The 27,752-nt window shown below is 43.6% G+C and overlaps 1 protein-coding gene across 4 annotated transcripts in view; it reads left to right on the top strand.

Moving 5' to 3' along the window:
• Positions 1-27,752, top strand: part of EEFSEC (eukaryotic elongation factor, selenocysteine-tRNA specific) — a 199,124-nt gene that overhangs the window by 110,987 nt on the left and 60,385 nt on the right. For all 4 annotated transcript variants that reach the window (XM_075938811.2, XM_006120222.5, XM_025183148.3 and 1 more), the window contains exon 5: positions 407-1,048. In XM_075938811.2, coding sequence (XP_075794926.2) covers positions 407-1,048 — 642 coding nt within the window. The remainder of the gene's footprint in view (positions 1-406; positions 1,049-27,752) is intronic.

Here is a 27,752-nt window from a genome sequence, read left to right as displayed (position 1 = left end):
ATAAGATTATGTAGTTACATAAATGGATATTACCCATCTTAATGATATGTCAGGATACCACTTTTTATGACGAATAGATGAAAAATCATTTATTCCATGTTTTATGCATAACCAAATTTTTATTGGTTTGCAAATTTGTGGTAAATGTATCAGCAAAGTTGACTCACACTTTAAGAAGGGTCTGAACATTGAATAAAACACTGTGGGAGACTCCTGTCAGAGTTCATTTAGATACATTTGTCAGCAGGGTTTTTTTTAAATCCAATTGCTTACAATTTTTTTAATTTTTGTCTCTTCTCAAAGATGTGACTGTGTGTCAGGGCTTGCTACACCATGCTTTGGCATTTGTTTCATTCCGGTAAATATAAATACAGTTATTTTTCTTATTTTGTTTCTTCCTACATAGGTGACAAAGAAAGTCAAATCTATGCAGATGTTCCATACTCCTGTAACATACGCTATGCAGGGTGACAGAGTAGGTGTCTGTGTGACCCAATTTGATCCCAAGCTGTTAGAACGAGGTCTCATCTGTACTCCAGAATCTCTCCAAACCATACATGCTGCTGTCATCTCCTTGAAGAAAATTCAGTATTTCCGTGGTGCTCTTCAGACCAAGGCCAAGTTTCACATCACAGTTGGTCATGAAACAGTCATGGGAAGAGTGATGTTCTTCAGCCCAGCCCCTGCTGACTTCAGCAAAGAACCTTGGGAGACTGCTTTTGATTTTGAAAAGGAGTATCTTTATCAAGAGGAATACTTATCCAAGGGCTCAAACTCTTCAGAGGAGAACAAGGAAAATGACCAATCAGGAGAAGGACAGCTTCCGAGGCAACAATGGGCTTTGCTGGAGTTTGAAAAACCTGTCACTTGTCCTAAATTGTGCCTTGTGATTGGCTCTAAGCTGGATACTGATATTCATGCAAACACTTGCAGGCTGGCATTTCATGGAGTACTGCTTCAAGGGATGGAAGACAAGAACTACATTGAGACTTTTCTTCCAAAGCTGAAAGTGTATAAATTAAAGCATAAACAAGGACAAGTGGAGAGGGTAAGCTATAGTTCTTAGTACTTTGACACAAAAAAATTAGTCTGTATTGTGATCTGAACCCTGAATTCTCGCTTCCATTAAAAAACAATGGTTTTGTCCTTTTGTTCAAAAAGAAAACCCATAAAAGATTGTAAGTAGCTGATGTAGTATTTCCTGTCTGAGCTTGAAGTCATTCAGCAACATAGGGGGTGTGAACAGCACCATCCCTCTCGGGAAGATGTTAAGTTAGAAATATAATGGCCTCAGTATCATAGTCAATATCAACTACTTCAAAAAATTTTAACGATTTAGTTGGTGTGTTTGTCGGCATACTCAAATGGCCTGTCACAGGGTATGTCTACACTTGCAGCCTATTTTGGAATAGGGCTGCAAATGTAGGCATTCGGAATTGCAAATCAAGCCCAGGATTTAAATATCCTGCGCTTGATTTGCATCTTCCTGGCCGGGCACTATTTTTTAAAAAATTTTACAAGCCTGGAATAACTGCCTGCGTCTACACATGGCAGCGAAACTGGCGTTCGAAATAAAGCCCTATTTCGAACTACCTCTTAAACCTCATTGCAGGAGGAATAACAGGTAGTTCGAAATAGGGCTTTATTTCAAATGCCCGTTTCACTGCCGCGTGTAGACGTGGGCAGTTATTCCGGGCTTGTACATTTTTTTATTTTTTTATTTTTTTAAAAGGCACCAAGCTGGGAAGATGCAAATCAAGCACAGGATATTTAAATCCCGGGCTTGATTTGCAATTCCGAATGCCTACATTTGCAGCCCTATTCTGAAATAGGTTGCAAGTGTAGACCTACCCACACTTTCCCAGGAGCCCCAACTCTCTTCCACCCATCTGCCAAAACCTCTGCTTCCTCTGGCATGTCATAGGTATTCTGTAGTCCATTATTGTGTGGTACATTGAATATTAAAAATATTGAGGCAGCATAACAGAAATTAATATAGGGTTAAAGAATACAAAGAACACTATTTATTGTATTATTAATGTTCATATTAAATTAAATAAGAACCACAGTGATTAAATTTTTTCTCAAAATACCACAGAATCTTCTGTGCTCTGTACAGGAGTGCTACAACGTACAGAAATCTTGCTGCAGGATGATTAAGTCTGTCACTGAGTACATGAGGCCTTGAGTATTACATACTAATTGACTTACTCGGTATTGCCTGGGTCTGGCATGGGAGAGGGGAAAGGGGTGGTGGTGCGGAGACCTCCTGGTAGTGCTCCCCAGGCCCTAGTCTGTGCTGGCCTGCTGGTGCAGCCAAACTAGGCAGCCCATTGGTACTAGGTGGGGAATGCCTTTGGGTTCTGCAGAGGGGTGGGACAGTGCTGCCCTGCTCTTGGGGGGGGGGGGAGTGTGCAGTGGTAGGGTTTTCCCCACCACTCTTCAGGCTGGTACTGGGGCAGAGGTCCAGGGCAGAGGGGTTTGGGGTAGAAAGGGCCACTTACCTGGGCCAGTGTCTGGCAAGATGGTGAGCCCGGTCCCCAGATGGCCAGTCCTTTCCTGGTGTGACTGCCCCCAGTGGTCACTCTGCAATATAGCTGTCCCTCACACTTGCTCCCCTCCCCCCCCAGTGGTGACTGTGCAGTATCGTATCCCTTTGATCAACCCCCTCCTTTTCCATGTTATGGAAAACAATCCAATTCCAGGCACTTCCTGTTTTCCTGCCACAATCAAGACCTGACCTTGCTTTAAGTTAGGATAAGAGGAAGCTACATACCAAATTTGTTGGTCCTAGTTGTTACCATTTAGGAGGCGTTCTTGAACAGATGGATTCACAAACAGTTGGATGTCTCTAAAATATCATAGAATCATAGAACTGGAAGAGACCTCAGAAGGTCATCAAGTCCAGCCCCCTGCTCTAGGCAGGACCAATTCCAACTAAATCAACCCGGCCAGCGCTTTGTCAAGCCGAGACTTAAACACCTCTAGGGATGGAGACTCCACTACTTCCCTAGGTAACCCATTCCAGTGCTACACCACCCTCCTAGTGAAATAGTTTTTCCTAATATCCAACCTGGACCTCTCCCACCACAACTTGAGACCATTGCTCCTTGTTCTGCCATCTGTCACTACTGAGAACAGCCTCTCTCCATCCTCTTTGGAACCTCCCTTCAGGAAGTTGAAGGCTGCTATCAAATCCCCCCTCACTCTTTGCTTCTGCAGACTAAACAGACCCAAGTCCCTCAGCCTCTCCTCATAAGTCATATGCTCCAGCCCCCGAATCATTTTGGTTGCCCTCCGCTGGACCCTCTCCAGTGCGTTCACATCCTTTTTGTAGTGGGGGGCCCAGAACTGGACACAATACTCCAGATGCGGCCTCACCAAAGCCGAATAAAGGGGAATGATGACCTCTCTGGATCTGCTGGCAATGCTCCTCTTAATGCAACCTAATATGCCATTAGCCTTCTTGGCTACAAGGGCACACTGTTGACTCATATCTAGTTTCTCATTCACTGTAACCCCCAGGTCCTTTTCTGCAGAACTACTACTTAACCAGTTGGTCCCCAGCTTGTAACTATGCTTGGGATTCTTCCGTCCCAAGTGCAGGACTCTACACTTGTCCTTGTTGAACCTCATCAGATTTCTTGTGGCCCAATCCTCCAATTTGTCTAAGTCATTCTGTACCCTATCTCTGCCCTTAAGCGTATCTACCTCTCCCCCCAGCTTAGTGTCATCCGCAAACTTGCTGAGGGTGCAATCCATCCCCTCATCCAGATCATTAATAAAGATATTGAACAAAACCAGTCCTAGTACCGAACCTTGGGGCACTCCGCTAGAAACCGACCGCCATCCTAACATCGAGCCATTGATCGCTACCCGCTGGGCCCGGCCTTCTAGCCATCTTTCTATCCATCTTACCGTCCATTTATCCAATCCACAATCCCTTAACTTGCTGGCAAGAATATTGTGGGAGACGGTATCAAAAGCCTTGCTAAAGTCAAGGTATATAACATCCATAATATGTACATTTAGCTTTTCTAAATAGTTCCTAACCTGTTTTTTACGCACCAAGGGCTGTCCATCTTCATCCCATCTTGCGTCACTTGGCGCAGAAGTCCAGGAGCCGACCTTGTCCGTGAATACAGAGGCAAAGAAAGCATTGAGTACTTCAGCTTTCCCCACATCATCTGTCACTAGGTTACCTCCTTCATCCATTAGGGGCCACACACAGTCTCTGATCACCTTCTTCTTGTTAACATGTCTGTAGAAACCTTTCTTGTTATCCTTCACATCCTTAGCCAGTCGCAATTCCATATATAGAGAGAATATGCGTATATCATATGCAATGTATGGTAAGCTATGTTACAAGACATAGGACATTTCTGAAAATCAGGTCCTTTTTGAGCCATCCCTAGAGGAGAACCAAAATCACTAGTAACTATTCACAACCCATCATGAAAGAATACATAGGACCTTTTGCAAGAGAAAAGAAATTTGTCCTAAGATTTAATTTGGGTAAATACATTGTGACTATTTTTACAGGCCCTTCAGTTTCTAATATATTATTTTTTCTTCACTTTCTGTGTTACAATATTTCTGGGCTCATTGATTAATGTGCACAGTTGCACACAGACCCACCCACGCTACTGCCTCTTTATCAGAAGCAGCACTACAATGGATCTGCCTGTCCCCCTGTGCAGTTGCCTCTGATACAAAGGCAGCAGTATAGGTGGGTGAGAGGGCAGGCAGGAGCCGGTATGTGCAGGGACCTTGTCCCCCTTCCCTCCACCCCCTGCTACCATACCATTTGTTGGTTTTTTCTAATATTCTTTGGTGGTCCACCTCAGTCCTGGCTGCATTTCAGAAATTGGTGGAAAGCCATTTGTATATAGAGCCTAAAATTCCTTAGTGAGAAGTGCTCTAGAAAGGTAACTCTGTACATTTGTAATCAGCTACCCTTTTTAATGTTAATATAATTAACTGGTAATGTTTACATGGTGCTTTGAAAATGTAAAATGTGATGATAATGCTTAGCAATTATATATTTTTAATTTATATGCTAACAGAGAAGTGTTAATATTTCTGCTTATAGTACAAAAACCGGATCATTCTAAAAAAGCAATCTATAGCCATCTCAGACCTGGTTCTTAGCACACTGCTGTAGTGAGGTGCTGTGCAATCCATTTCTATATTTTTATGGGAAGAACTAAACTTTTATGAAAATAGATGTCAGTACATTTTGTTACAGAATTCTTAATTTTTTATTTACTCTGTAATCTGCAATAAGTGCATATTAATAAGGTTTTTCTCTAAAGCACTATTAATTACATCCAGACAAGCAATTAGTGCTACTCATTTATTATTTTCTCCTCCCCCTTTCTCTCTGAGGGCCAGTCTGCAGTACGTTTCTACTTCGGCACACTGGCACCTGTTCAGTTGTGCTGCTGCAGTGTGCCTGGAGAAAACGTGCTGTGGCGATAGGAGAATGCTCTCCTGTAGGCATAATGACTTTAACTTAACAAGAGGCAGAAGCTATTTGCTCTCCCACCGATTTAGTGCTGGTATTGATGGCGCTTAGATTGATGTAACTTGTATCACTTGGGGGATGACTTTTTCACATTCTTGAGTGTTATATGTTACATCAACTTCAGTGGTAGTGTAGACAAGCCCTGAGACATCAAATATCTCTAAGTAAGTATTTTGTAGCATTTTCCTTGTAACTGTTGCTTTTCAGGAGCACTTTGCTTCTTTCCCGTGGTTTCACTACTAGATCTAGAGGTCATGATTCTCCTTTGAGGAGTGTCCCTGTGGGTGCTCCACCTTGGGTGTTTTGGCACCGCAGCACGCCTGGCTGGCTGGAAGATTTTACTAGCAGTGGCTTTGACAGCTAGCTTGCACATGTGCAGAAGCACTACACACGCTAGGCGGCTAATGTGCCTATGCGAAATACGCTCACCTCAGTTCCTTCTCTGCTGCCGGCATCATCAATTGGAACCTGCAGTGCGCTCTGCAGATTTCTCCTCAGAGACTCAGCTAATCTTTTCCTTTACTTAGTTAGCCTTTCTATTTTATTTTTATTATATTTTTACTATCCTTCAGAAAAGACCAAGTGTCTCCCTCAGACACGGAGACAGGCGTGGGCTCTGCGCCCTGCGCTTCCCCTCAGGGGACTACTCACTCCTGTGCTGAGGAGTTACTTTTCACTCAGCTTCAGCTCCAGCCTCCTCACATAAGGCTGAGATTTTTTTTTCCATAGATTTAAAAAAAAAGTTCTTAATCTTTTTCACAGTGTTCTCCCAAATGGGGGTTCTGTTTTAAATGCTGTTTTCTCCTCACGGGCTGTCAGTCATGCTGCTAGACTAGCACACTCAGCTCATACATTGTCTGGACAATTACAGTGCAGTTTACTGCCATCAGTGAAAATTTGGCAGCCAGAGCCAGGAGAGCTGAGGGTTTTCAGCTCAACCTGATCTCCCTCAAACATTCCCTCAGACCAGCGTCGGACCCTGGTCACCCTATATCCCTGCTATTACTGTCACCAGTGGTGAAGTAGGATAAGGCAGTGCCCACTGCCGCAACTGCAAGCTCTATCTCTTCCAAACAGAAGAGAGCACCTACAGCAGCAAACAGGGAATCCCCTTCAGGATCCCTTAATCCTAAGCCAGCTCGGTTCCCCGCTGGGGCTCTGGACAAGCACTTACCAGGGCAGTGTTCACCCACAGCGTTCTGAATGTTTAAGGACCTGACCAATATGCTTAAATATGCTGATAAGCCCAAGCCTGTCATGACTGAACTGCACAGGGCTACAACAGCATTGTTGTTTCTACTGGCACCAAGCAGTGCTGTACATAAAGGCAGCGTAGGCACCACAGCACTGTTACCGTCCCCAGCACCTGTGCCATCTCCTCTGCTCATGAAGCCAAAGCATACACCTGCACAATATTCTTTACCACCTGTACCTTCTTTTTGCCCTTATACGTCCACAGATGATTCTATGATCTCTTTAGTGTCCATGACACCCTTGTTTGGCACTGATTCCTCCTCACATTTCGAGGAGTTTTCCATGTCTCTGCCTGGCACTTCCATGCCTCTATTATCTGGTGAGGAATATCAGGCTTCCATCATGACCTCAACTCCTTCCAGACACTCTATGCCGAGGTGCAAATTCCCTTGCTCACGACTGCCCTTACCACACTGGCAACCTGCTCATTGGCTACCACCACCCATGCCAATGCCCCTCACATGGCCCTACTGGGATCCCTGAGCACCTTACAGGGCTCACTCAGCAGCAACTGCGTCACCATGTTGCTCCGCTTCACTGCAGGCCTACATCCACTGTGTCCATTGATGCCTCAAGGGACCAGACAGACTTTGATCAGCCACTAAGTGACGAATCCACTACTTCCTCTCATCCACTTACACAGATATCTCCTCCCTTCCCAGGGGGACACTCATGCCTCCGCAAGCCCTATCCGGGGATGATTTCAAGGCTTTCCAAGACCTTTTCAAGAGAGGAAGCTGAGGTCCATGAGGTCTCGTTAACCACGCTGCCAGAGACCCAACATAAACTTCCGAGCATCCTCCATACCTCTCCTTCCACGAGACTCGCTCTCCCCATGGACCCCACCCTCATGGACCCAGCCAAGCAACTTTGGCAAACAACTGCCAGCATTCACCCAGTGGGTAAGAAGGAGGATAGGAAATATTAAGTCGCTCCTTAACGTGCTGAATTTTTATCCCTCCCCTAACTCCATAGTAATTGAGGCAGTGAATCAAGAGCAAGCAAAACATTGCCAAATCCACCTCTCCTGATAAGGAGTGAAAACATCTAGACATAACGGGCGGATGGTCATACTTCTCTTCCTCCCTACAGCTACGTATCACTAATTACACTGCGATGCTGGTAGTGTGTGTGATGATGCGCATCACGTATTTGAGCAAATCCCAGATTTTATTCAATTCCTCACAGAGGGAAAAAATAGAACAAATGAGAGCTAACATCAACGAGGGTCTCCTTATAGCCAGAACAGCCCTCCAAGCTGCTTTGGACTCAGCTGACACAGCTTCATGAGACCCCGCCATCTCTGTGGTGATGAGAAGAGCCTCCTAGCGCCTCCTCTCTGTTTTCCCAAAGGAGGTCCAGGCGAAGGTGGAAGACCTTTCGTTCAAGGGCCCGAAGCTCTTTGCTGATGGTACAGATGCTTCTTTACATTGCCTGAAAGACTCCAGGGCCACACTTAAAACACTGAGCATCCAGGCTCCTGCACCAAAATGCAAACAAAATAAACCTTATGTTCAGAGATACAGACCTTCCCTCTTTGGTCATTCTCAAAGACAATATGACCCTAGAAAGCGCCAACGTCAAGGGAGAAGGTGGCAGCCAGCCAATCAACCCACTCCATCTCAGTCCTCTAAGTCTAGGCAAACATCTTGAAGGTATGGTCGAGTGCCGTCAGATTCGTCTTCCCTCACCCGAGCCTCCTATCGCCCTATTATCCAACCAGATTAGCACCATTTTACCATCAGTGGTGCCTCATAACTACAGACAAATGGGTTCTGGACGTGATAAAGTTCGGTACTGCATGCCCTTCCTATCTACTCCCAAAACCTAACCAAAACCTCTTCAGAATCCCATCTCATGAAACTATTCTATGTCAAGAGATTGACCACTTGTTCCATATCAATGCAGTGGAAAGAGTTCCACAACAATATCAAAACACTGGCTTCTATTTCCAATATTTTCTCACAGAGAAGAAGTCAGGGGTCTGGATGCCCATTCTCGATCTCAGACCTCTCAACAGATATGTCCTGTACCAACACTTCAAGATGCCTACCCTCTCCACCATCACACCATCCTTCAACAAAGACGACTGGCTGGTGACTCTCGACCTCCAAGATGCGTACTTCCATATGCCCATACACGCTGCGCATAGGAAGTAGCTAAGATTCACAACAGGAGTACATTTCCAGTATACAGTATTACCTTTCAGCCTATCCATGGCGCTGAGAGTCTTTTCCAAGATCTTGGCAGTTGTGGCAGCCCACCTGCGAAGACAGGGAGTGTTAATTTATCCATATCTGGACTACTGCCTTATAAGGGGCAAGTTCCAGGAAACTCAGAACTCAGTTACGACCATCATGTCGTTGTTCCGTTCACTTGGCCTCCAAATCATCCTATCCAAATGCCAGCTCCAACCAACCCACGTACTAGAGTTTATAGGAGCTCAACTTGATTGCATCTGGGCTATCACATCCTTACCCCATCAGAGGTTCCTCGCAATACTACAACTAGTACAGCTTTACAACACGGCTCCATGACTTCCTACCAGGGTGTGCCTCCAGCTACTAGGCCATATGGTATCAGCGGTAGTGGTTGTCCCGTATGCCAGATTACATGAGGCCTCTACAACACTGGCTAAGCACAGTATACAGACCTCGGGTAAACAGCCTACACAAGTTGGTCTCACTTCCAAACATGGTCAAACGCTTCCTCCCATGGTGGTCAGAAGCACAAAACATATGCACTGGGGTTCCCTTCCACAGGCAAGCCCCATCGTTCACCATTACCGCAGACACATGGCAACAGAGCTGGGGAGCTCACTTGGGTATCCTAGGCACATTGGACCAAGGCCATGGCAGCGTCCACAGCCTATCTACAGGGTATCTCCCTGTTTGATATATGCAAATCAGACTTCTGGTCCTCTACTCATACATTTGCGGCTCACTGTGCTCTGGACTCCTACATGTCCTCAGAAACTGCGTTCGGACATACAATCTATACCACGTCCAAAAGGACACCAGCCGAAGCTCCCACCTCCAATGGATAAACTGCGTGTAGTCACCTAATGTGGAGCACCCGTAGGGACACTACTTGAAGAAGAGAGGGTTACTCAACCTCTGCTGTAACTGATGTTCTTCAAGATGGGTGTCCCTGTGGGTCCTCCCCTCTGCTTCGGTATCATTTCCATACTTTTCCGGGACAGAGAAGGAACTGAGGTGACTGTATCTCACGCATGAGCATTAGCCGTCTAGCACATGTAGTGCTTCTGTGCATGTGCGAGCTAGCTGTCAAAACCACTGCTAGTAAAATCTTCCAACCACGCGTGCTGCAGTGCCAAAACACCTAAGTTGGCGCACCCACAGGGACACCCATCTCGAAGAACGTCAGTTACTGCAGAGAGTAAGTAACCCTCTCTTTTCAAAAAATACTAATGATTTTAGATACTTCATTGTATTGATGCCCAATGGGATATACTTTGAAGAGGAGTGGTATTCAGAGAGTGGGCGTTCAGCACTTCCTGAAAATCAGATCCTTTTTGAGCCATCTCTAGTTGGGCACTCAATATCATGAGTAACTTGCCCTGGAAGTTTATGTGCATTTCATTCCTCTCAAATAGCTAGTCTTCCTTGCCAATAGATAGTGGCAGTCCCAAACAAGAAGAGTGGGTCCAGTGCACCACACCATTGGGCAAATTTGGATTTGATATATCATGTTTCTGTTCCAGTTGTACGTTTTTCTGTTCTGTCTTGTTCCACTTATACTCTGTTGATGCTCTGGCACTTTTCTCAATTCTAAAAATTATTTCCTTCACCTTTACTAGAACTTTCAGTTTTTGCAAAGCTCCTACTCCTGGCAACATTGGTAACTACCAGAGAAATCTTGCTTGTTGATGACCTTTCTTCTTGGATATGAATATTAGCAAGACTATTGAGAAAAGAGTTGGTACAAACTAGAGGGGCCCACACTGTGTGGTTTGGTTTTTTTTTAACTGAAATGATCTGGATTCAAATTAACTTTATTTGCTCAGTATTTATTATTATTTCCCTTACATTTAAAAAGGGAATTGTGAGTACTTTGGTAAATAGTTTGAAAGATTATCTAATACTCGCAGAAGCTACAGTGAATATCTGTGGTATGCTTTGATTAACTGATACCTTGCAATTTTTTAGTGCTAGTCATACAATCTATATAATATTATGAAAGAAAAGATATCCATCACACTATCTGTCACAGAGAACATTTGAGAAGACTTGAGAAGTTTCTAGGGGGAGGCAGGCCCCCACTCACCTACAGCCCCACCCCCTCTGCTGAGGCCCCGCCCCCACCGAGGGGAGGAGGAGCAGCGAGCATGTCCCCCTCCTCCTCTTCCTTCCCCTCTACCCCCGGGATGGGAAGAGTGCGCATGTGTCCTAGTATCCCTGGAGTAGTGGGGAGGAAAGAGGACGCATGGCCCAAACCTTCCCCCCACCTCTCCCAGGAACAGCAGGGAGGGAGAAGGCCACATGTACGTCTACTGTCACAACAAGACAGGTAATGGTAGTATTTATAAATAATTTTATTGAATTTTTTCCACCAGTTGTAAAATTATTACAGGAGATCCCCGAATTGTGACCGCCCCAAGTTCTGATCCCTGCACTTACAGCCATTTTTGTAAGTATGGAAGGAGCTGGAAACCCCCAACTTATGTCCTTGGCCCGCATTTACGACAGCACACAGGGTACGTCTAGACTACATGCCTCTGTCGCCAGAGGCATGTAGATTAGGCTACCGGACATAGTAAAATGAAGCGGCGATTTAAATAATCGCCGCTTCATTTAAATTTACATGGCTGCCGCGCTGAGCCGACAAACAGCTGATCAGCTGTTTGTCGGCTCAGCGCGATAGTCTGGACGCTCCCCTGCCGACATCAAAGGTATTTGTCGACCACCCAGGTATGCCTCCTGGGATGAGGCATACCTGGGTGGTCGACAAATACCTTTGATGTCGGCAGGGGAGCGTCCAGACTATCGCGCTGAGCCGACAAACAGCTGATCAGCTGTTTGTCGGCTCAGCGCGGCAGCCATGTAAATTTAAATGAAGCGGCGATTATTTAAATCGCCGCTTCATTTTACTATGTCCGGTAGCCTAATCTACATGCCTCTGTCGCCAGAGGCATGTAGTCTAGACGTACCCATAGTGCCTACCGTAAATGCGGGTTCAAGTTACGACACCCCCAACTTGTGATGCTTCCTCCGGAACCAATCGTGTCGCAAGTCAAGGGCCTCCTGTATATCCCACTGTTCAGCCAGCTCTGTAACATTATTCATTATTTAATCAAATTATTCATTTTTTCTCTTGCCTGCAAATAAGAGACACATTAATATTTTTTAAATAATTTGACTAACATAGTAATCTCTGAAACGGATATGTCTAGAGAACTGTTGCAGATATCCCTGTAACTCTTGGGTAGGATGGATGGATGTCTTACCTTTTTTCCAGTCATGGAATGATCACAAAAGCTGTAGAAAATGCAGGGAATAATCACTGTTTTTACTGGCACTAATTGGTTCCACAAGTGAGGATTGACTGTAAAATCATCAGCTCATCGTCTCTGTTAGGCCTGTATATACTAACTGGCATGCCTACTTGGGTGTGTGTGTGTATAATTTAAAATAATTCTGCTTACCGTGGAACCGTGTTTTATTCAGAGTTAGTATTTCCCCCCAGTACATGCCATCTCTCCCCCACAGAGTGTATTATTATAGTATAGGCTGAGCTTTAAGATAGAGGGGTACAATCAAGCCTGGGGGGCTTGGGGTTAATGTGAAGAGGATGATGCCAATTATCATGAGTCTGCTGGGAAAGTACTTATGACTTCGTATTGAGGGAGTAGAGTGAAATTAGTGGTTTTGATGATTAGAGAGCAGCAGGAGCAATTGGTGGTACAGTGCCTTTTTTAGTATACAAAGTCTTTCATTAATAGAAATTGTGAATTGGTTGGTCCCACCCTGATGCTGATGGATAGGTAGAGATTAGGATAATTGAATTTAGGGTGTCTGTTCTTGGCACCGATGCAGGAAAATCTCATTCTCTCTGTTAAAGCAAGGAAGTTGGTGGCTCCCCCTCCTCCTCATCCCTGGGGAGTCACAAAAATAATAATTTTACCTTTATGAGAAGTTAACTTTCCCTCCTGAGAATACTGCTGAGGAAAATTGGCTTCATGACTTCCTGAAGGGCTGGGAATGAGAGAGGAAAGCTGGCTGGGGCATGTAGTGTTGGCTTTCCTGTTTGGGGGTGGGAGACCTATTGCTGTAACCAGATTGTAGTGAAATTCAGTAGTATCCCCTTGTAATATGTTGTACTCATTTAATGTGGATTCTTCTTAGCTCCCTGCTTGCTGTTGGAATTAAAATAAATCCTCCTACAATTTAATGACCAGTTCACCCAGGAGAAATCAGATGTTTATATTTTTGCTCTTTGTTTCTACTCTGATTAATTTCAAAGCATTTATGACATAGTAACAACTGTAAATTAATTAAGTCTCTAGCATCCTCAGACTCATTTTTATGGATCTAGCTTCCTATTTCTTTGAATGAAAGAGTAGCAGTTCCTCATGGCTTTTAAGCTATCTGACAGCAGAGGATAGCATTCTGGCCACTTCAAAAAATCATCAATATAATCACATGAGAGAACACGGTGTTAAAACAAAACAAAACTATCCCACACAGCTGCCACCCCCGCCCCCCCTTGGAATTTGTGTGTGCAGTGTGTTTCTTTAAATCCATGCATAAGCAGGCTCTGCTTAACTCCATCAGGACTGTGAATATTGATGGCATTCACATCTAGATATTAAATGCCCTTGATGTGCTGTTCAGTGTACTGATTACATTATTTGCCATTTGATACAGGGCATCCATGCTGTAAGTTGTCCCGTTATACTTCCGTTCCACACTAAAGTTGTTGACGCTTGTGGGACCTGATGGGTTTAAGTCCCTACTTTCCCTGCTCTTAAGTTGCACCACCCCCCCCCCCCCCAATTTGCGCAAATGGAAGTCAGCAGTGGGAAAAAAAAATCCTCATTTTTAAGTTGTTTTGCTATAAGTCCAAGTTTTTTGGAAAGTATCTTGGACTTAGAGTGAGGACAGCCTGTACGTCAATTTAATGCCACCAGTGGGAGAAACATAGCAAGTACAGTGGAGCTGTGTAAGCAAAAGGATTAGTATTTTTATTATGATTAGAGTGAAGTGTAGAAGTTACAAGTCTGAAATATGTTCACAACTATTTTTTTTTCTTCACTCTTGGTCATTTATTTACTTACATGTCTTTGCTGAATTCACTGCAATAGTATCTTAGAGCTAGTGCAGAGACACATTTTGGTAACTTCTTCTCTGTGTCTGAGTCAGTCAGTAGTGTGTTGATAGTCAGGTGCATTGGCAATGGGTGTCCAAGAGACTTGTGGCCAAAGTAGAAAACTTTCAGTTCATCGGCACTGAGATGGTGCCTTTTCCCAGACCTTTTCTGCATGAGAAAATTATACAATGTTAACTTGATGTTGTGGTTTTAAACTGATTTGCTTAAATTAGTGCAAAAGGGCACGTGGATACTCTTATTTTGGTTTAAACGTGGTTGTTTTGAGGCTTAATATAAATTGATTACGAGTTTGACAAACCAAAATAAACCACACTCAAACTGAAATGTGTGTGTCTAGATGGAGGTTTGTACCTGTTGAACTTAATCAGTTTAAAATTATTTAAATTTACTAGTGCAACTTTCTCATGTAGATTAGGTTTAAGAAACAGGAAAAATTATGTGAAAAGATGTCTTGTTTAGTTTCTGTGATCAGTGTGTTTTTCTGTGGGACTATATAGAAGGAGGGACAATGACACTTCTGCTGGAAGATTTGTGTGATCTACTATAATAAATTCATATTCATCCAAAATATTCCCGTAGGCATTGGTCATCACAGACTTAAAAAAATAAGGAATCCAGTACAGAGGTACCAAACTCTACCCAAACTAACGCTAAAACCATGGTTTCACTCCCTATTGTTTCATTCCAGCTTCCTGCATGTTACTACATACCAAATTACCTTGGCAGTAACTGTGGCAAGATTTTCAGCTCCTGTACCTACCTTTTTGTTTGTATAATTAACTGTTGGCAACCCAGCTTTTTTGCCTGCTAAAGAAACCTTTGCAAGAATAGTCAGAAGCTTAACTTGTAGTAGAGCAACAGTAGCTCATCCATCAAGCCTGATATATTTGGGGCATCAAGATTAGCAGTGGCAGTCATCCATTATCTGATACTTCAGGTGACACCCAAATGTCAGTTTTGCAGGTCATGGCATGAGGAAAGTGGCATTCATTCTTGCAGCTTTCCTGTGGAATAGGAAAGTAGCAATCCATTTTTACTAATGTGGAAACTGAAGAATAAAAATAGTGCGGTAATTTGCTCAGTGTCCTACAATGATAGAACCAAGCCCAGAGTCAAACAGATTTTCCATTCAGTCATGCAACTACTACACATACTTGCTATACATTTGTCAGTTTTGTCTATGGCACTTGGTTGGTGTAATATTGCTCATGTGGAGAGACTGGCCAAAGAGTCCCAATACAGGAGTACCTTACTACTGGGATTTTCCCCTCTAAACAGCATTCTGCAAATTCCAATTTGATGCATGAAGAGTTACTTAGACCCTGAGATAAAACACTCACTTTCTGTGCTTTTTATGTGTCTGTTGCTTTCCTTCAACATAGGTGCTCATTGCAATAGGGTTTTGAGTGAAAGGTGCAGTACAGAAGCAAGTTATGATTTCCTGCGTGACTCAGATACACTGTCTGTTCTGAGAACGTTTGCACAAACAGGATTTATCCTGTGGTGGTGGTTGCTGGGCCTATTGTGGAGGACACTCATAAATCAGTTTCTCAGTGGAAGAAACAAAAGGGGAAAACCCTCCGCCTTGTTTGCAAAGCACAAGCTGCACCTCTTGCTGTTTCAGACTTGTTTAGTGAAAATAAACACATACCTCAGCTGGGATAGTTTCCTGACGTAACCATAATATAAAGCCCTTTGTATGAGAAAGTGCTCAGCCTGCCAGTACAGCCTCCAAAGGTGCTAGGTAGTAATCTGTAGTCCTCTAAAATCAAAAGAATTCATTCACTGGTTGCATTTTTTGTTCTTATCCTTAAATTTTGTCTTGACTCTTTATGTCTGTTTCAGACTTGGTTCATTTGATAAGCGTTGAGTGGCATTTGCTTCCTGCAGTCCCTGTATGTAACACAGTCATGGAAGATCTCAATTGCCTTCACTTTGTGTGCTGCTCCTGAATTGAGCTGGTTGCTGGCTGGCAAATGTCTTTATGCTTGTGCGGGCTTAAAGGTACCATGCAGGTAACACACACAGTCCCTGAATCAAGGAGAAAGCTTCTTGTTGCTTAACAGCACTTTTTTGAGATTTGAGTGGTATTGACATGATTTGAAAGAGTCCCCAGCCAGAAAAAAATATAATCTTTGAGGGTGGTTGAAGGCAGTGCAGAGCAGAAGAATCTTGGGACTTCATCAGAAATGTAGAGTACCTTGTTGGGGTCTGGATGAATCAGGAAGTGGCAATTTTTTTTAAACTACTTTTCTCCCCACTGGTACAGCAGCAGCACCAACCGGTGCTGTGCCAGTGCCCATACAATGGAGTCTCAGTCCCTGAATAGACAGGTCCCCGGAAAGGCATTTGTGTGCAACCCTTATATAACAGTGCCTGAGGACTGAGGTGGTGCTCAGATGATATGGTGATTAATAAGCTCCAGTACAAAGTTTTAAGTAGCACAGAGGATAGAAATGGGGAAATATTATCATTTATTGTTAATGCATTGAATACTAATAGTGTTTGGTATGGGAAGGAACAGTGCCTCCTGTAAGATGGCTATTCTTGACTAGTTATTTTGAAATGTAAGTCATTCATATAGTGTTTTGTTATTGAAACTTGATTTATGTGTATTAGTTTTCATACAAAGTATGTAACTTTTTACATTTTAAAACGGATAAAAATAGCAACAGTTAATTGATAGTGAATGTTTCAAATTTTACAACAATTAAGCCAAAAGCTTCAGCAGGCAACTTGTTGGAAATGTGAAGAATTGGGTGTGAACAAAGAAAAATGAACTTACCCACGAATGACAGGGTAACATTCAGTGTTGTTCTGCCCAGTCTTGGTGCCCAATATGCTGAAATATCTGACTTATTCTGAAGGAACCATTGGTCAGTATGGAAAGAGGGTAGCTGAGCTGTCTGGAATGAATGGACAATCATGAGAGAACAGCATAACATAGCACCATTTTCTGCTTTCAGTGTTCAGAGTGTTTCCTACAGCACTTTTGTTCCCAAAACTATCTTTTGCAGGGAAGTGATTCAAGAGAGTGGTGTCCTTAAGAATTGTGGGAAATATACTTTGAAGCTACCCTCTGATTATATTTCCACATCTTGCCTACGGATGTAAATTTTTGATTAATTAGCTTATCGAATAGTCAATGCAATTTGCATCAACTATTCGAATAGTCAATAAGGGTGCCTCCACCTTTGAAGTGCAGCAACAGCCCCCAGAACTGTTGCTACATTTCGAAGGTAAAAGTGCTGTAGGGAGCATGGGGCCAGCAGGGGACTCAAGTAGTCCCCTGCTGGCCCTGCGCACCCCGTGGTGTTTCAAAGCGGCAGCTCTGCAGGGAGCCTGTTGTCAGGCTCCATGTGGAGCATGGAGCCCAGGGTCAGCGGGAGAGTCCTCAGCTGACCCTAGGCTCCATACAGGGCTGCTGCTTTGAAGCACCCCTTCCTCTTCTCCCTTCCTCCCCCCGCTGCTTCTTTCTGATAGAGGCAGCAGGGGGGAGGGGAGCAACTAGTCCTTCACGTCCCTAATCTTGCCTATTCCTAATTGAGGATGCTTTATGGTCTTACTAAGGAAAATACCCAGGATGCTATATCTCTTTTGGAGATCAACTAGAATATAGAGGCACATTAAATTATTAGTCAGTAGACAAATGGGGGCATCAGTCTGCTAGTGATGTTTTTTGGAGAATAAATCCAGATGACTAATATGGCATGAAGACTGGTTACGCAGAGAGTAAGTAACCAGAACAAACCCTTATAGTGATACATAATTGGTGTGTGATGACTGCAATCATGGCAGTGACCTGAACTGTCTGCAGAACCGTCTGTGACTTGTCGGGAGAACTGGTAGACGTCACTCCTTCTACGGTAAACATGTAGACGCCACAATTAATGTTCCACCTGCTTTGAAGTCTGAACATGGGGCTGTTTGGTTCTGCTTGGCTGCTGATGGTATGCTAAATACAATAATAACATAGAGATGAAGGCAATCAGGTGAATAAAAAATGCACAGTGCATTCAGTGGTAAAATACACAGTAAAATATAAATATAAAAGATGTGTTTATTTGTTGACTCTTTTTCTGTTATTGAGCAAGAGGAGTTTTGCGAAGATTGGAGAGTGGGGGTAATAGACTTCTAAATTGAAAAGATACCTTTGTTAAATCATACCAGAGAGGAAAATGGGGATGATGATCACTGATAAAAGGGAAGAATATTATGTCTTACAATATATGGTTTAACACAGCCTTAGTAAATGTTCATGACAAATTTACCATCAAAGGCACAAAATCAACTCACCAGCTCTTATGAAAAAAATGATAATTTAGTCGTGCAATAAAATGACTTTCTCCATATGACTGGGCAGTAGAATTTTACAAGGTTTGAGTAACACGTAGGGTTATAAATATTAAATTTAAAGTACAGACATGTTTTGGGGTTTTACAAATGTATAGACCAGAGGTGGGAAACCTTTTTTGGGCTGGGGGCCACTGACGCACAGAAAAGTCTGTTGGAGTCCATATACAAGTGAGAAATAAGTGGGGATACTGAAGCACCAGCACAGGCTCCCCAGTGCTAGAGGGGGAGCCTTGGAGGGCAGATCCAGGCAAGCCAGAGGCTGCATCCAGCCCCAGGCTTTGGTTTCCCCACCCCTGGTATAGACGTACTTGAATTTTGAGATTGTGTCAGAGCTACCTGTAGGGAGGAATTAATTTGAGAATAAAGCATTTGATAAGGCATTTTATTGAATACAAAAATATATTACAAAAACATTATTTAGGTTGCAAATTGAAGCCCTTAAAAGTTAGGAAAATGCCAGAATTACAGTAGCCTTTACAATCTGACATTTCTTACCTTTTGAGTATCTGAATTGCAACCTAAATAATATACTTTTAACATATTTTAAATGTAATTTCCTAGTAAAACAAACAAATGCTATTTGTTAAAATGTAACTACTACAGCCAACTGTACCCTATAGCATCTCCAGGATTTGAGCCTTAAATCCTCAACGTGGTGGCATAGACTGCTACCATGGTACAAGACAAATAATTGTAGCTAACAGAGGGAGGTGATGGACTATTGGGTTTGAGGAGGCTCAGTCAAGTCTAGCTCTCTTCCTCCTCACAATCCTATCCCATAGTTGGAGGCACTCCAGTCACATCAACTACACCCAGATGGTGGAGGGAAAGGGTAAACCTGGCTTGGTTCCTGCCCCATGTGACGTTCCCATAGGGGAGCATGGGCCACTGATGCTATGTGTTAGGTTAAGGGAACCCAGCTCTTTTTGTCCTCAGTCCCAATGACAGCTGCTTTGGCAAGTCCTTAGTGTTCAGTTCACTACCAGCTTCTCCTATAATGATAAGAATGAAAAGTGTGATGGGGTTTTCTTTTAACTATATAGAGTTAACACAGGCTAGTGATCAGATCTGAAGGCAGAATGAGGAAGAGTTGATATGGCACTGGTGTTGTGAGGAGGGATGTATGTGAGTAGTCAGCTACTCACATTCCCTGCCCTTCCCCACCCCCGTATCAGAAGCAGCAAGGGGGGGAGCAGGAGCCACTGCTGGGAGAAACCAGCTTAAAACCTGGTTGCCCCCCAGCACCATCTCTGCAATGCTCCTTAACCCCTCCCCCCCGCCTCCATCCCTGTGCTGCTGCCTCTATTGGAGGCAGCAATATGGGGCGGGGGCAGGGTAGGCTGGCATGAAGCAACCTCTACCTGTGGCATGCCTAGGCTCCCTGTGGGCAGAGGCTGCTCCACATCCCATGGAGTTAGCCCTGTCTACAGCGTCAAGGACTAGCTGCGAACAGAAGCTGTCGCATGAATAGGAGCTGCTGCTGGAGCAGCCCCTGTCTGAAGGGGATGATAGCACCCCGTTGGGACCTCCCGCAGACAGTCCTGGGTCAGTCTTGGACCCCCCCCTGGGTCTGTCCTGGCTCACGCCGGGTCTAGGAGCTATCCCTGCTGTAGCTCAGCTGTTTAAGAGCTAGGCGGGTAGTACCTACCCCCACTGCAGCTCTGCAGTTTAATTGTAGTAGGAGCCAGGCTGACCGCCCACCTGGCTCTTAATACATTTAAACTGCAGAGCTGCTGCAGGGGTAACTCCTGGAGGCTTCCTCCCTTATCAACTAATCCTGTTGTTGATAGAAAATTTATCAACTACCCAATTAGCTATTTACTCACTTCCTAACATCCCTAGTTCTGAGTATATCACAGCACCAGAGATAATAGTACTATACATGGCAAAGACCTATTTTAAATTGAGTGTGTAAGTTGTGCTGGGTGTATAAAATTAGCATAGAATGTGTAGCTGTATGAAACATTTTTAATTTAAATCTTTGTGTTAGACAATCTTCTTGTCTATGATTACTGATGAGGTCAGTATGTATGGTGATTAATAGTCAGTGGCGCTAAGTGAGGGGGGAAATTAGGCCAGAGAAGTTTTAGGAACAGGGCTGATGATAGTCTTCTTTGGACTCTGCGAGGAGCTGGGTCTGGCTCCCAGATGGGGAGGGGGCCTTGGGTGGAAGTTGTGGGGTTGGGGACTAACCATTGGGAGGCTCAGGTGATGATTTAAAGGGCCTGGGGCTCCAGCCGCTGCTGAGGTGGTGGCAGTGGTGGGAAGCCACAGTCCCTTTAAGTCTCTGGGCTCTGGGGAAGCTGCTCCCTTTGCTCCCCCCTGTCAGTAACCCTGTGTAAGAATAACTATAAAATGCTTTAAAAGAATCCTGAAGTTAAAAATATTTTTCTGGAACAGCATGTGGAGTGCTGTACAAATATCACCATCTTTCAGTGAGACAGCTGTTAAGGGCTGATGGAAATTGATTTGGCTATTGCCTCTTCTTGCCTTAGAAACAGAGATAGTCGCCTCATGTTCCCTTTCACAACTGACCCAGAAAGAAAGTGAAAAGTTGACAAGGCCAGTGCAGAAAACAGGTTTCTTTTATGGTGGCAATAAGCTGCCAGCAATCCACTGAGACAGTTAACGGGCTGTTGTTGGAGAGAGCCCTGTCTATAATAGGGAATCTTTCGCAGTCAGCTTGGTTTCAGCATTGGGGCCAAGAGCTGTGCATACCATTTTCTCAGTCTGATTCCATCCCCTCACTGCCTATGGGGGACTGCTGTTGGTGAGGTCCCATTTATGATGGGGGGGGGGGGTCTTCCATATCAGCTCAGTCTTAGCACCAGGAACGTACCTTTAGATTTGTGGCGAACTAGTCACATTCAGCCAGTCATATAGCCACATGTGACTAGTGATTAGTGTGTAGGACACCCCAGCTTTAGACTTTTTTGGGGGAGTATTTTTGGTAATCTTGTTCATCTCCTGCTCACCTGTGGCTCTTGCTCCTCTCTTCTCCCTTGTGGCTCCATTTACCTTTCCTGGTTTTCCTCACCCTTTTGCATTTCCCACCATCTCTGCCTACTCTTCTCTTCTTGTTCGCAGTCTCCCCACCTCCAGCACAAATCTAGGTCTCTCATCCACACCTTAATTCTGCCCCACCCATGATCTCTGTTTCCTGCCTTGTCCATGTCTTAAACCTGTCCCTGCCAGTACTCCTATGTATCCTCACCCTTGTCTTTTGCTCCATTGTCTATACTGTGATCCATGGGCAGTCTACAGGCCCCATATTTCTTGGGCATCATTGGCCTCCCATAGGAGATCCACCAGACATTTGCCTGTGGCTTTTGTGTCCTAGGGCCCAGAACCAGAAGAAGAAACTTTCAGGGAGCAGGAGGCCAGACCAGCGGTGCAAATTATCCCACTGGCAAATTTCTGCTTCTCACCTAACAATGTGGTGATACTCCCTCCTCCTTTAATGGCTGATGGCTTTAAGCTATTCTAAAACCTCAGCAAGTGGATAGTGGGTGTGCTTCCAATTCACCATGGGAAGGTGAAAGACTCACATTATAAACTGTTAGATATATTGCACACTTTCTTCTTGTCCAGCCTATGTCTACACTATGGCTTTTTCCAGAAGAGGCAGTGCAAATGAAGCTCTGATGAGCATTTTGTCGCACTTCATTTGCATAATCCATTCCGAGCTGTTTTTGAGCAAAAACCCCTTTTTTGCACAAGATCCTTAAGCCTCCTCCAGGGAGGATTTTTGCACAAAATGCAAAAACTTCTCTGGGGAAGGCATAAGGATCTTGCACAAAATGGCCACGGCCACATTGCTTGGTTTTGCGCAAAAACCCCTTGTGCAAAAACGGCTCAGAATAGATTATGTAAATATAGCGCAACAAAATGCTAATCAGCACTTCACTTGCATTGCCTCTTTTGGCAAAAGCCATAGTATAGACCATGGGTTTCCAAACTGGGGGGGGCATGCCCCCCTGGGGGGGAGGGAGGTATGAAGAAATTCCAGGGAGGGCATGAGGCGACCCAGCCCCCTATTAAATTTTGCTGCTCTGGTCAGGTGTAGTGGTGTTTTTTTTTTTTTTTTTTTTTTTTTTCTCAAGTTTTACTGCTAGTTGGGGTGGGGGAACGTGAGGGTTTCTCAAAAATCGAAAAGGGGGTGTGATGCCGAAAAGTTTGGGAACCACTGGTGTAGACACAGCCCCAGATTTGCCCTCACAATCAGCAAGACTTTCCTGGACTTTGCTTGCTTAAGTCATGTAGAAGACACAAGCCTCGGTTGCACCAACACATGAAAAGGCCAATAAAAAGTTGTATATGTCCCTTAAGAAGGCAGACTTCCTCTTTTCCCAGCCTCAGTGTATTTGTTCTAAATCCTTCCCTTATGATAGAGACTGTAAGAGGCTAGACCTCTTCGGGCGGAAGGCATATTCATCTGCCACACCACAATTCAGAGCCTCAAAATAGGAGATCCTAATAGGGAAATTGCAATTATGAATTATGGCAAACTGAAAGCTTTTATTAACCATTCGCAGGAAGCATATTTCAGGCCATCATCAAACAAGACCAGTTAATACAAGAACAGCACTATAAATCCCATTGGACACTGCTGACACAGCAGTCTAATCAGCTTTGACAGCAGTGGTAATCATAGGGTTGAGAAAGACCTTAGGAGGTTATAGAGTCCAAAAGCAGGACATGTCCCAACTAAATCATCCCAGCCAGGGCTTTGTTACATCAGACTTAAAAACCTCTAAGGATAGAGATTCTATCACTTCCGTAGGTAACCCATTCCAGTGCTTCACCATCTTCTTAGTGAAATAGCTTTTCCTAATATCCAACCTAGACTTCCCTCACTGCAACTTGAGACAATTACTCCTCCTTCTGTCATCTGTCACCACTGAGAACAGCTTCTCTCCATCCTCTCTGGAACCCCCTTTAGGCAGTTGAAGGCTGCTATCAAATCTCCCCTTTCTCTTCTGTATATTAAATAAGCCTTATTCCCTCAACCACCTCTTCTTATAAGTCATGTGCTCCAGCCTCCTGATCATTTTTACCACCATCTGCTGGATTCTCTCCCATGTGTCCACATCATTTCTATAATGGGGGGGGGGGGTCCAGAATTGGACACACTACTTCAGATATGGCCTCACTAGTGCTGAATAAAAGGGAATAATCGCTTCCCTATATCTGCTGGGAATGCTCCTACAAATGCAGCCCAATATGCCATTAGCCTTTTTGGCTATAAGGGCACACTTAACTGATATCCAGCTTCTCATCCACTGTAACCCCCAGATCTTTTTATACAGATCTGCTGTTTAGCCAGTTAGTCCCCAGCCTGCAGCAGTGCTTGAGATTCTTCCATCCCAAGTGCAGGACTCTGCACTTGTCCTTGTTCAACATGATCAGATTTTTTTGGTCCAGTTCTCCAATTTGCTGAGGGTGCAATCCATCCCCTCATCCAGGTCATTAATGATGCAAAACACTGCTTGAAACACTCAATGAGACCCTCGTAGCTCTGGATTATACTAAGGGTATGAATGGTTAACCTGCCAGGACTGGAGCAGTCCTCCATCTGCCAGCTGGAGCAGCTACTGTCTGCAGCAGACACAGCTCAGGCACAGCATGAGTTGTGGTGGGTGGGCCCCCTGCCCAACCCTAATTAACCAGTTAATTAAACAGGATTTCACATCGTTAGTCTACCCTAGGAATTTACATTGGCATAGCTATATCTCTCAGGGATGTGAAAAATCCATATGCCTGAGAGATGTAGCTGTACCAACCTAACCCCCATTATAGACAGTACTAGGTCAATGGAGGAATTCTTCTGTCTCCTCTTGGGGAGGTAGATTTATATGTACCAATAGGAGAATAGGGTCTACACTGAAATGCTAAAGTGACACTATGGCTCTGATGTAGTAGTTTAAGTGTAGACATTGCCTAAGTCTTGTGGCTCTGTTACTGCAACATCTTGGTCTCTGGCCTTGACAGATGTAATCTTTTCCTTTTTGTATGCCTTCAAAATGCTACTGGAAAGAACATTCTCCTAACCCATCACTTTAACTGCCCCTCCTCTCTTTGCATCCCTGCACTGACTCCCTCTTCTCTATTACATCAAACATAATATACTAGTCTTCACAGCCTACTCCTAGCCTACTCCCATCCCTATTGAATTTCCAACTTCTGCCTCTGATAGGTCCATGATGCTAGCTTCCATCGTCCAGGCTCATCAGTTAACCATGTACATGGTTACATTTTCGCATCTCTAGTACAGACCATCTTTTTGTTCTGTCATTTAGGACAATGGAGTGCTGGTCCATGCTAATACAACTAATAATAAAATAGTCCATACTCCCTTTCTGATCTTCTACCATATATTTCATATCAGGGTTTTGTAGCAGAAAAGGAGCAGCAAAATATTAATAAAATTGTGCCCTTGGCTACTTTCTTTGGAAACAATAGCAAAGATCTTTCTTAACCAGGAAATGTCAGGAACTTAGTTCCTGTCACTTTTTGTGACTTTAAAAGACTTGAGTTTAAGTAGAGGTGAACGAAACATGGATTACAAAAGAGTATAAGTTGTCCGATGTGCTGCAGGGCTCTGTGTGTACCATGGAGACCTTAATTTATGTGTTTTGATTTTTTGAAATTCAAAGCACTCTAAATAATTATCACATTATTTCTCTTAATGATTTGATTGCCTGTATTCATTGTTTCTCACTGGTTCCAGGCTGTGAATTACTACAGAGAATTCTCTCTCAGATGTGATTCTGGTGCTTCTTGTCTACCTGCTCAGGATATTAACTGGTTGTCATTTTGTCATTAACTGGTTGGAATTTTCTTCCAGATCAAATTGCCAGAGTCCTTGGGGGTGGTTTCACTTTCCTTTGCAGCATGGGGCATGAGTCATTTGCTAGTCTGAATTAGAGTAACTTGAAGTTTTAAAATCATGATTTGAGGATGTCAGTAACTAAGCCACAGGATCAGGGCCTATTCCTCGAGTGGGTAGGTTCTGTGGCCTGTGATGTTCAGGATGCACAATTAAATGGTGATGGTCTCCTCTGGTCTTAAAGTCTATGAACTTGCTACTATGGTAAGGTGCTTGTCTCAGGAGGATGTCTGTAGGTACCACTCCACCCCTCAGGGTAATCCTGTCCAATCCTTAGGTAACAAATGGAATCCTGTCCAACTTTACTTGGTAAGAGTCAGAAGGATGGGTGTCATGATGCACTACACTAGACCCGAAAGGTCAGGTCAAGGTATAAAACTCCAGTTATGTAAAATAAGTCGAACTTGGTGCCTTCTTCACAGTGGGAGGCTTATGGGAGCAAATGCTCCCGTCTGCTTCCCTTACTCCTCATGACTGTAAGGAGTACCAGCGCTAACTGGAGCCACCCTCAGCATTCATTTTAATGGATCTTAATTAAACCCACTAAATCGAAAGCCATCAGCTCAATATCCAATGCAGCAAATGGAGACGTGGCTAGGGTGTGGAATGTAGAGGGGGATGTGGAAAATATATGAATCTTCTGAGATAGAGGGACACCCGGGTTCTCTTTACTAAAACAAATGTGATGGAAACCACTTGGGAGACAGAGTTGGAAGAATACTTTTGCAAAGGTTGGTCTCCAAAGAACTCAGAACAGTTTAGACTTCTGAAGTTCTGAGTTTAGTTTCCTTTTCTGACAATATAGATATATTTTTGGTTCTTTGTTACAGACATCAACCCAAGAGGAAAAGACCTTGCAGACTGAAACTACTTTTTTTTCTGCTGCATAATTCCTCTGATTCACAGTAATAAAACCAAAATCATAATTTGTGAATAAAAAAATTAGATCCTACATCTGAAATTCACTGTTAATTCCCATCTATGCTTTCCTCTTAGAGGCCAGTGTAGATTAATTCCTGCAATACATGGATCAACTTTTAAAAAAAGAAAAGAGTAGCCTCCATAGAGCGTCACTTGTTGTGGAGACCATCTTCCCTTTTCTCTTTCAGCTCCCCAGCTAACTTTAGACATTTTAATCTTGAAGCAAACTTTCTGTACAATAACAAATGTATTCTAATCATAAATCTTTCCACTTTTAGTGCCTCGTTTAGTTTTTTCTTTCCCTTTCATTTCTCATTCTCCATGTTTCCTAACTTGTCAGTGTATCCCTTCTTAAATCTTTTTCAGGATCTGTGAAACCCTCAGACTAATTTTCTTTCATGTTTTCAATCATGTTAAGCTAACTCAGAAAAGAAGAATGTCTCTAGCTATCTGAACCTTCAGTGTTCTTGCTCTTTTCTTGATCCCAACTTTTCTCTCATTAGTTCGCTCTTCTCATTCCAACAGCCCCTTTTGTTCTTTCTCCCATCCATTTCTGTCCAGCTCCCCTTGCTTCTTCAGGGATGCGGGATAAGAGCATAGGCTGTGTTTGCCCTCTAAATGTCTGTGATGAGTTGTTTCGGAGGATGCTCAGCTGACCGTGAATTTGTTAGTGTCCACCAATAAATGAAGATGATTTGGCAGGTTTGACAGTTTAGTTAGGAGATTTCCTTCTTGAGAAGAACTAGCAATAATTTTTCAATGGATTTAAACTATGGGTTTGCATTGAATGCCTTGACACACAACCTTAACTACAGAGTTGCAGACATAATGCTGTAGTGTTTTGTGTTTGTCTATTTCTTGGTGGTAGAGAATGTGTATGTATGACACACACACTTATGCACGCACACACATACACTCCCTTCACCTACGATGGTCTTAACTATTTACTTTTTTCTGCAAATACAAAAACCAAGAGGAAAGAGGAGATATTTCATAAAATCAATGCTATTGTGTCCCATGGTTTAAGCCATAAAACAAGAGTAGCAGAGACATTCCCTTTGAACTTGAAATCCCTTTCTAAGCTGCTGATCTAACTGAAGCAAGAGAGGGAGAATATAGCAGCCAGAAACATCCTTAAGTGAGTTTGATGCTACACCTCTGCCCATAAATTTTAAAAAAATATTATCGTAATGTAGGTCAGTGAACTGAAACGCCACTGTACACCATGGGGGATTAAAGTTAGAGAGGCAGCCCTCTCCCACTACCACTAGGTCATATGACAATATAAACAAGAAATGCAAGGAGCCTTCAGCTTTTTCTTGCTCTAATCCTTTGTTTATGCAGCACTTAAACTGACTTTTGGGGTCGTCTCTGTCTGGCATTAAAGCCCTAAAGCTTTTTGAAGTTTCCCTGAAGTTAATAAAATTAGTCTGCCCTTATTGCTAGGCCCCTTGC

Source organism: Pelodiscus sinensis, chromosome 11, assembly GCF_052426305.1.
Source record: "Pelodiscus sinensis isolate ZL-2025 chromosome 11, ASM5242630v1, whole genome shotgun sequence".
Lineage (NCBI taxonomy): Eukaryota > Metazoa > Chordata > Testudines > Trionychidae > Pelodiscus > Pelodiscus sinensis.
The sequence above is the reverse complement of the archived record's forward strand: the minus strand, read 5'-3'. Positions and strand labels throughout refer to the sequence as shown.